This window comes from Lepidochelys kempii, chromosome 15, assembly GCF_965140285.1.
Source record: "Lepidochelys kempii isolate rLepKem1 chromosome 15, rLepKem1.hap1, whole genome shotgun sequence".
Classification (NCBI taxonomy): Eukaryota; Metazoa; Chordata; order Testudines; family Cheloniidae; genus Lepidochelys; species Lepidochelys kempii.
In genome coordinates, this window is record NC_136394.1 from 22,944,453 (window position 1) to 22,955,173 (window position 10,721).

General features: G+C 44.4%; 1 protein-coding gene across 3 annotated transcripts in view; it reads right to left on the reverse strand.

Annotated features, from left to right (window-relative positions):
- Window positions 1-7,805, reverse strand: part of LOC140898671 (transmembrane protein 132C) — a 298,418-nt gene extending 290,613 nt beyond the window's left edge. The window contains exon 1 of one of the 3 annotated variants that reach the window (XM_073312835.2): window positions 7,513-7,805. Coding sequence is in view for 1 of the 3 variants with exons in the window: in XM_073312833.2 (XP_073168934.1) it covers window positions 7,513-7,597 (85 nt within the window). In the remaining 2 variants the exon portion in view is untranslated. The remainder of the gene's footprint in view (window positions 1-7,512) is intronic. The other 2 variants (XM_073312833.2, XM_073312834.2) reach the window with 2 other exon arrangements.
- Window positions 7,806-10,721: the final 2,916 nt, after the last annotated feature.

Genomic DNA, 10,721 nt, shown 5'->3' on the forward strand with positions numbered 1-10,721 from the left:
CCAACATGATGAGACTGCAGCATGTGTTTTATTTACTTTAGACTCTTTTCGTGCACAGTAAAACTGGCTTTCAGATGTGCGCAAGAGACCATGAAGGATTTGTTCCTTCCAAAAATATAAACCAAAAAAAAAAAAAAAGTCTCTTTTCATAACAGTGAAAGGCTTTCACTCTTTCTTTTATTCCCCCCCCCCCCCCCGAGCATTCTTCTTCAAGGTTTTCATATAAATGTCAAATTCCTAAACACTGTTCTTTGGCTTACTGTTTCCTTCATATTATGGAAAAGGCCAATTCACTCTAACAATTCTCAGCCTCCCACTGCAGCAGACTTGTGTATCCTGACCAAAAAGAGGAACATGCTGTCCTTGTCCTTTGATGAACACAAGTGACACAGAGCACACAATTATGATGACTAGAATAGAAATGGGAATTATTGTGTCCTCCCCCTATTGTTTCTTATTTTCTGAATGAATGATTTAAAAAAAAAACCCTAAAAAACAAAAGAACAACCCTACTCCTGTAAAAATGTATTCTTCACTTACAGTTGTAGAAGAAATCTAGAAAAACGGTATTAGAAGAAAATTGTCAAATATCAGGGTAGCGGCTTGACATAAAACACAACACTTGTGACATTAACCCATTGAAGGACGTTAGAATCAGATTAAACACTTATGGGGATATACAAGTGTCTACTTAGGGAGCCTCATTTAGCTGTTTACATCTGTCAAGTCACTGAAACTGCACAGTTGCCTATAAAGGTCTTTGATAATGACAGTGGAGCTATGATGAGCATGATTCGAGCTACTCCAGACAAAGAAGTGCCAGAGAAAGGATGTCTCCAAGCACAAAGCTACTGACCCAAGAAGCCAGGAACAAGAAGAGGCATTAATGCATTTCTTAAGTGTAGTGGCAAAGAACCACTTAGCCAAAATGTACTCCCCTAAAGAAAGTTTGGCTGATTGACCAGTAGTGCAAAGATGCCTGTGATTTTAGTGATGGGGATGACACGTTTATAGAATTCAAGATTGACAGATTAATATTCTTTGGAATAGCAAGGAAAATAGAAGAGTTGACTTGCTGGGTCAATTCACTAGTTACATCTGAAAAGAAAAAATGGTGACCTGAGGTGGTGTATTGACCCAAAAAAATTTGAACAAATAGATGAAGAGAGCATTTCCACTCACTAACTAAAACAGACACAGGCAGTGCTGGAGCAAAATTATTTCCAAAGCTAGATGCATCTCCAGGCTTTTACCGGATACCTCTAAGTGAGGATACAGCAAAAGCTATGAACTTTCAATGCACCATTTGTCTGTTCTTGTTTCAAAAGGGTCACATCTGTCACTAGAGCCTGAGCCAATCCACAGAACACAAAACAGTACAGCTGTTTGAAGAGCTGAACAGTGTGAAACTGTTTTTCCTTGGGTATTGGAGTCTGTAGGAAGGCTGCATAAAATATAAGGGACTCCATGTCTGCTATAGCAAGCAAGGACAACTGAATTTGAAACTACATCATGACAAGTTTGGTGGCCAGGAGGTTACTGCATGTTACCATGAAGAGATACAGCTAAATTAAGGAATGTTATAAAACATCTGCCAGACACAGGGTATAAGGCAAGCCATGATGAAATCTGGTCTCTTGTAATATATGCCTCTTTCTTCCTGCTACCAGTCAAAGAAACACGATACACAAACTGAAAAGGAGCGTGAACCAGTTCTTCCTCTCCAATGGCATGTCTACACAGGGACATCCGAAAAAGTTCATCTGAATTAACTAACAGTGTGAACTTGAAGTGGCTTAGTTAAACCACATTAGAATCATAGAAGATTAGGGTTGGAAGAGACCTCAGGAGATCATCTAGCCCAACTCGCTGCTCAAAGCAGGACCAACCCCATGTGAACCTCCATGTGAACACCCTCCCTCACTATTAAAGTGGCCTTAATTTGGTTTATTTCAGTGGGACCAGAATTTGGTTTTCCTCCCCATGGACCAAGTTTCCACAAATCTATTACAAAAGCAATGTGCATGCTAATCTCCCATGCAAATCTAGTTGCCTCAGCAGAAGACACTTGTGTTTCCATCTCTTCCTTAACATTGAACGACAATATAACCTGGCCAAGGATGGTATCATGCTACGAAACTGGGCCTCATTCCAGTATCTCTTATGCTGACATACCTCTATTGACTCCACTGGAGTCGTTCCTGATTTACCGCAGTGTGCACGAAATCACATAGGTCCAGAATGAGAGAACCAAGGTAACCCCAGACACAATAGACCCTCAACTTTAAGAGACAAGAAATATAATCTATTTCCATTCTCTGATATGTCTGCTGAGCCAAAATGGTTTCCTAACCCTAATTTAAGCCCAAAAATCACAGGGCAGGGCAGAGTTGGGAATAGAACATAGATCTCCTGACTCCCAGTCAAGAGCCCTAGCCTCTCAATCACCCTCCTATTATACATTCATATTGCTCTTGGGCCTCAAAACCACGCACCAATTAATTATCACTTTGAGACTGACACCTGAGCAAGTCTTATTTTCATATCTTCTGTACAACATGTATCTTGTTTATCTATCTTATACTCTCATTTTCGCTTCCCTAACCCCAAATTTATATGATTTCCAGTTACAGACTTTGTACAATTCCTCAGTGGTTTCCCAATTCATTGTATGACTTTTCTTCGGTCTCTCTCTCTAAACATCCAGCATGCATCTAGTACAGCAGTGGGAAACTGCCAAAGTTCTGATCAAGGATACCCCATGCAGAGGGTTGGTGGTGCTGAACCACTGAGTCATGTCACTAGACTTTTCTAAGCTTTATCCAGGGCTTAAAGAAAACCAGATTGGGCTATTCCGACACTTCATTGGTGGCCTCATCAGCTTCTGAAGAATTTAAGCTTTCGTTAAAATGAATTTTAGTACAGTCGGACAACATTTTTCACGTAAAGCCTTTTTCCGCCCCCCCAATGCAAATGTGCATTGACCCAAGCAATTTGCAAATTCAGGTCAATTTTGCTTAATTATTTCGGTTGGAAACTTTGTTGGAAACTGTTTCAGTATTTCCAAAACAAAACGTTTTGACTTTTTATTTTGAAAAGGGCATTTTGTTTTGCAATTTCCCTCAAACTGTATTTAAATGTTTTCTTAAACCTAAAAATTAAAATGAAATTTTTTGTTTTGGGTCAACCTGAATGTTTCAGTGGACATGAAATGAAACACTTCCATTTGCTGAAAATTTGAAAACATTTTTGTTTTGGGTAGAACGGAAACATTTCCCTCCCACACCCAGTTTTTTCCATTTATCCACAAAACTGGAAAAGGAATTATTTGCACACCCCTGTTTTCTAGCTCTTATGGTTACAAAAAAACACTTCTGAATGTGATCCAATTCTGCACACATACAGGAACAGTTTGCTCCCATTCATCTCAATGGGGTGTTTGTTCAAAAACTTAGTAGTGGCAATTTACCCTCAAACCGTTAGCTATTTCACTGCTCTGCATGTTCGTATTATCTAGCTTACCAAAGTGCAGCTGATACTAAAGACATTACTGATGAAAAATGCCCATTAGGTCATTTTTTTCATCCATCAGCTGAGGCCACTGCAGGATAGTTACAACAGTATATTCACCAGCATTTTGTTCAGTCTAGTTTTAGACATCCCAAGCAATGAGGCTTCCAACACCTCCCTTAGGGAGGCTGTTCCCCAGACTAACCTTTCCCGACTTTCAGCATGAATTTTCCCTTTGCTCATGCCATTGCTACTAGGTACACGCCACAGAAGAGAATTTAATAGGTTCTGAACATCTGTATCTGGAGCTGATTTTTAAAAATGCAGACCAGGCCCTAAATCCAAATTTAAATCCCTCCCCTTTCACCTCCAAAAGTGTACTATATCTGTGAAAGTTTAAGTTTACCATGGCGCACAGTTCATTGCTTTATTCCATACAAAGACATTCCATCTTTTAATTCAAGAGCCAGCCAAGTTACTCATTGTGAGAGATGTTATTGGATCCATAATCATAATTCCTTTTTTCATTACACAACACAGCTAAACATTCAGAAGCATACAAGAGCAGATACCTCTGCATCCTTTCACCTAGAACAGTTAATATTTTCTTACAGCAGGATGGTTACCAAAGCTTCAGATTTGGCCACAAAATACTAACACAAGGCCAATATTAAAACCTAATAGGCTGCTTAGATTGGTTTGGAAATGTGCTACACAAAAAGAAAAGTTAACTCCATGCTGTTATAGTTTTAGCAGATTGGGAATCCCTGCTGTGTTCTTAACTAGCACCAAAGTGGTGAAATTGAATAAAAAGTTTAGGAAAACCTTTATAACTGAGCTGTGCCGCGCTATGGAATGGAATTCCAAATGCAGTGGTGTAAACCCTATTGTTTGAGAAGTTTATATCCAGAATGGATGAAGCGCTGGGAATAGTGGGCCTGATTCTGCTACTTGGATTTGAATGGCATTCCTCCTGATTAACACTGGTGTAACTGAGAAGAGACTCCAACCTTCTATCATGTATCTATCACTCTGTGAGCAATTATGTGTGTGTTTGTGTACCAAAAAAATCACTCTGACTGTGCACAAGTCAGAGAATTACATGTATAAATCAGCATAATTTGCATGTACAGCCATTAATTGTGTATGTAAATTAAGTGTGCAAATGAACTGACATTTTATCTGAAAAACTGCAGCCGTTTTTAAAGGCTTATTAATTTTTGCCTTTTTGCATTTCTAGCTTCTATGATTCTTGATCATTCCCCCAACTAATCTTACTCTTAAGAATTATCTGTGGACTACATTTACAAAAATAAGTCTGCACACTTCCTTTACACATTCAAAACACCAATGCTCTGCTTCAGGAAAGCAGTTCAGCAGATGCTTAACGTTAAGCAAGTGATTAAGTCCCATTCGTTTCAATAGGATTTAAGCATGTGTTTTAGTGCTTTGCTGCACAGAGATCATTTCCTAAAACAGGGATAAAAGAAATACACATGCACCAGGGATTTACTTGTGCACATATAATTACACACTTGACCCCCAAGTGGGGCACACAGATCTGGTGTTTTGCACATGAAACTTGTGCACGTGCAACCACACAGATGCACTTTTGCAAGCTGACTTTTACAAATTTGGATCTGACTAAAGGCAAGTTTTAAATTCAATGCCAGGCTCCTCTCTTGAGGATGAATGAATTAGCATTATTAGCCAAATCACATAACCATAGTAAAATGCCACACTGAAGCCCATAGCACTGTTTTGGGAGAAATTCTCTTTAGCATCTACTATCAGGCCTGAATTTCCAAGAGTTCGGAGAAGTAAAAATAGCTCTTTAAACACCGGATGACAACTTGTCCATAATATAAAGTTTCTCAGCACATTTAAATAGTTTGGTTTGGGGGCTAAAAAGCGACTTTCATTTAGTGGGACTTAGCTCTCAGAAACAATCACCATCCACCAAGGCCAACAATACGAGTGAAAATACACCAGGGGAGAGCAAATAAAACACTTGTTAAGGCCTCACAAGGAAGCCATACAAACACCTTAGTTAATAAGTTTAATGAACTGGCTCTTTTCTCCTTAATACTGTGCAGCCTAACACTGAATGGCAAATCCCTCACTGACAGGCTTTGCTTTAGTTCCCTGCAGGGAACTAATATTTTTTTCTTATTCTCAGAAGCTCCCAACAGCGGCTGCTGGTAGCGCCTAGCCCTGGTGCCACAGAAGACTTTTCTACAACATAGTTGAGCTGACGCTGACCCAGGTTCCAGCAGAGAGAAGTAGCTTACCAAAGCTTGGTTGTTTACAACCTCTCACTGTGGTCCTTTCTCCCACCTTTCTGGAAGGGCAGTGCACCTACCAGGCTCCCGTTATACAAATCTTGTCTGATACACGTTCCCATATCTTGGCTCCCCATTTTATTGAAGTCTAATGTGAACGCCTGTTTCAGGTTCGACTCCCAAGAACGACCTTACAGAAGGGGTGCTGCACTGTCCCAAGGCTAATACAGTTCTCCCCTCCAGGTGCGGCACTCAGTACAATCTCGTATTTTACATTAGCCCTTTTCTAGCATGTTGAGGCACTGAGATACAGTACATTAAAATAAATAGAAAAGGAGTACTTGTGCAGCTCACGAAAGCTTATGCTCAAATAAATTGGTTAGTCTCTAAGGTGCCACAAGTCCTCCTGTTCTTTTTGCGAATACAGACTAACACGGCTGCTACTCTGAAACCTGTCATTAAAATAAATGGGTATTAAGATTACTGGCATTGAGCATGCCATTCAATTGTCTGTCAAGCATTGTGTTTTCCCTACCAATTTGGGGAAAGGCCCTCTATAAATGGTCACTGATCAGGTTAATCTGATCTTGCCCCACTCCTGAGATACTCTCATGTACATCAGGGCAGTCTCTACATTCAGCTGTCCTAGGAAAAGGGCTGGCAGGACTGGACTACACTAAACAAGGAAGAGTTTTTTATTAGTAATCCTCTTATGTCTGTCAAACCGCATTGCTGACCAACAATGAATTAATTAATTGCAAAACGAAGGCGTTCACAGTTTAAGAGGACAACAGCAACAAAAAAATTACATGGGACTAGACAGATTTCCCTCTCTACAAGTTAGGATTAATATTATGTTAGCACCCACAGCAACATAGAAACAGGCACGATTAGCAGGCACCTACCCTGCTTCTATTTTTCCATAAAAATCCACATAGCACATTTCACAGCAGTGGATCCGCTGGAGGAAAACGTGGCTTTGACAAACGGACCCAGTCTGTGATCCCAGAGACGGCAAAGAACTTCGAGATCATCCAGCCAACCTTACTGCCAAGGCAGGATTGTTCCTTTCTCTAGGTTACCGAGCGTCTGGTACAGTCCCATACAGGACTTCTAACGCTTCTCAAGGGAGATTACTTTGCAACTCTCTCCTCCAGTCTAGCAGGAGGCTATTGCATGGGCTAATCACGGTCATGGAGATCACTCACGACTTCCACACACCATTGGCATCGGTTTCCTCTCCGAGTTCTCCCCGGGATGGATGGGGGCATTTCCCCTAAGAATAAGATCTCTTTATTGCAACTAGATAGATAAGGAACAGTAGTACTCTTTCTAAACCAGCCTGGAGAGTTTTAAAAAGGGAAACTTCCCGTTTGCCTGCTCCGATCAGACCTGCTCCCCTGAGTTTCTCTCCTCGAGATAAACAGGAGGACAACACGACAGGTGACGCCAGGGGAATCCTTTTAGAAAGGAGAAAGGAAGGGGGAACGAAACAGGCTTGTGCGAGCTCGGGGGTTGCGTGTACATGGAGGTTGCGCGGGGGAGAGAAATCAACCAGGCTCTCGGGGAGCTCCAAGCTGGAACCGAATCAACTCCGGGTTGCACTTTTTCCCCCCATGCGCGGGGCACCGCGATCCAGGTGGATTCACACGGTCACACCCACCCCGGCCGCCCCGGACCTGGGGCCGGCGCCGCGACAAGCGGCCCCCGGCTCGCTTACCTTCGCAAAGCAGCGCCCCCAGCAGCAGGCTGGCAGCGGAGCCGAGCCGCGAACTGGCCCTGGCCGCAGACCCCCCGGGGCCCATCGTGGCGGCGGGAGAAGGGGCGGAGGGATGTCCCGGGCGCTGCTCCCCGGTTAGCGCTCCCTGCCCGCGGCCACCTCCCGGCGAGCCATCTGCAAGCCCCCGCGGCGGCGGCTCCTTCACGCCCCAGGCGGGCGCCTCTCCATGCCGGCCGGGGCGGATCAGCCCCGCCCGCCGCCCAGCGCTGCCGGGCTCCGCGCCCGCCGGGGACTTCCCCTGCGCTGGCGCCGGCCCGGGGAGCGGGCTGGAGCGCGCCGCCGCCCGGACCCAACTTTCCAGCCCGGCGCCGGCCGCAGCAGCGAGCAGGGGAGGAGGCGGCGGCGGCGGCGCGGGCGCGGCTGGGGCTGAGGCGGCGGCTGGGAGCATCCAGGGGGCCACCCCGGCTGGGAGAACACGGAGCCGCCTCGCTCCCCGGCCGGCCGGCCGGCTCTGCCCCCTGCCTTTATCTCGCCGCCAGCCGGCGCGCACCCCCGGACTTTCCTCCGAGGAGACAGAAAGCCCCTCGGCCGGCGGAGGCGGTCACCTGGGGGCTGAACCAGCCCGGGCTCCAATCAGCGCCCGCGCCTCCTCCCCCCGCCGCCCGCCCTGCTAGCCTCCCGAGCCCGGGGCGTGACGGCGGGGCCGGGAAGCTGGAGCCGGGAGTGGGGGGCAGCGGGCAGAAAAGCAACAGCCCGCGCTCGGGGATAGAGAGATCAGCCCACCCCCTCCCCCGGATTGTGAGCCCCGGCAGTGGGGAGAGGAGGGGGGACAGCTGGCTGGCGAGGGAAGGGAGACAGGAGAGAAACCCCCCCCCCCCTTCCCCAGGCGTTAGGGAGAGAGGGAGTCCAGGGCCTGGGGGTGGGGAAAAGAAACCAGCCCCAAGGAGCGGGCCTGTGGAGGGAATCACCCACCACGGGCACATAAGCACCAGGCAGAGAGTGGGGCGAGGGAAGCTGAAGCCCTGGCTGCAGGGACTGGGCAGGAGGGAGGAGGGACCCTTGGCCCAGGCATGTGGCACAAGAGGTGAAGCAAGGAAAGGTGGGGGGAGAGTTCCTAAGTAGTTGAGCAGCAGGGGACTGGATGTGATGGACAAAGGTGTACACCCATCAGGATAGTCCCTCAGGGAGAAGAGAACCCCCCTGGATTTCACCAGCTGCACCTTTCTCTACTAGGTCCTTCTGTCCACTGCTTTGTCCTTCCTTTCCAGGCATAATATTTATTCCTGGGGCCCCAGCTTTACAGCCATTCATTTATCATCCATGCTATCTGGTGGGAGACCCAGATACCATTGGTATTTACCTCTTGCCCCTCATCTCCTTCCTGCTCAGGGGGATGGGAAAGCATACAGCTACAGCCTTTAAGCACACAGAGGTATCTGAGATGCCACCACTTTTGTACTTCTGATGTCCTGGAACTACTTTTGTCACAGATGAGGAAAGGGAGGCAAGACAGGGCCCAATCACCTGACCCCTGTACCACTTCCCTCTCCACCATGGGGTGCATTTTACTCCTCTGAGAAGTGCAGAGCACAAAAGCCCCAGGTTCTAGTACAAAGCATTCCTTGAAAATGGAAACCTCTTCTCTTGCAGCCTGCTCCTTTGACCTTGAAAATTTGGGCCCCAATCTCTGCATGAGCAGCAATTCCATCCAGATGCAGCCCATTGGAAGATCAAGGCCAGAGATTTTAATTTCAACCTTTTATAAACAAGCAAGAGTAAAACCTGTTTTCACCAGTTATGAAAAGTGTGTTTTTTATAAAAAAGAGGTAAAAACTATTGCCAGTGCCCCAAAATGATTCTTCTGAAATCATTCCACTCAAACAGATAAACAGTTGCTTGATTGCCTTAAAACCAGGCATTTCTTACGAAATCTCCACAGTGTGTTTGGGACGGTCATAGCCATGTCACCTTAGTCATGCTCAAGGAGGATGAATGTTTATCACAGCTTTCATGGAAGTCAGTTTACATAATTTTATTACTAAATATGCTTACATTTGCTATAAAAAGGGGAGGTCACTTTGCCCATCCGCCTCCCCCATTTTTAATGTGTTTTGATCAGTCTCATCCCAGGGATTTTTCTTCTAGCAAAAAATCGTTTTTTTTTTAAATGGAAATTAAAAGAATTTTCAATGTTGAAAAAAAAGTGCATTTGTAGGTTAAAAAAAATCTTTCATCAAAAACTATAGAACAGCTCTGGTGTTAAGTACTGTGACTGTATATTCTATTGTAGACACTAGAAATATTTGTTAGTTGAGTTTAAACCTAAGAATTTGCAGCCAGGGATAAAACATGACTGGCAACAAGCATTTATGTCCTGTCAACACTAAAATTTGTAGACAATCTGTGTGTGCAATTAATTTCATTTAAGAGAGCAAGGAGCCACTGGCAAGACCAACACCTCTTACCCAGAAGACCAAATGCACTTTTATATCATCCTTAAACCAGAAATATTTATGATTTTTTTACGTGTGAAGAAAAGCTTACATTTAATGCAAATTGGAGACAGATGGCACACAATACAATTTGGAAGTATTGACAGTAGGATAGGTGACAAATCAAAATGACTATGTTTACATTACTATTTGCCCAGCACACGCTGCACTCAAAGAACACTTTGGATGTTGCACACAGATCTACGTTAGAGACTTTCACAGCTAAGAATTAAAGGCGACGTACCAAAGTGATGAGGATGGTATAAGAATCTGAAGAGAACAGAATAAATTCTGCTAGGAGTTGCATTGGTCCCTCACAATTATATTTGATTTCTTGGGGTTTGTACAATATTTAGGTGCTAGACTTTTCAACTCTCTAAACTTTAAGATTCTTTGCTTAGGCTAACATTTTCAAAGAAGCCTAAGGAAGTTAGGCACCCAAATTATATTGACATTCAAAAATTCCAGCCTAATTCATTTCCTAAAGCACATATGATGAACATGTGAGATGCTGTGAAAAATTTAAAGATTAATACTAGACACAAAACCATACATGAGTGGAGGGTGAGTATTTTTGGGAAGGACTGAAAGAGGAAATTGTAACTTTAAAGTCAAATAGGAAAAACTTCATTGCCTTCATTTGATATTAGCCCAAACTCTCCCTTAAAACATGTAAACAAAGGTGTGTTGTATAAGTTACATTATATTTGATCCCAC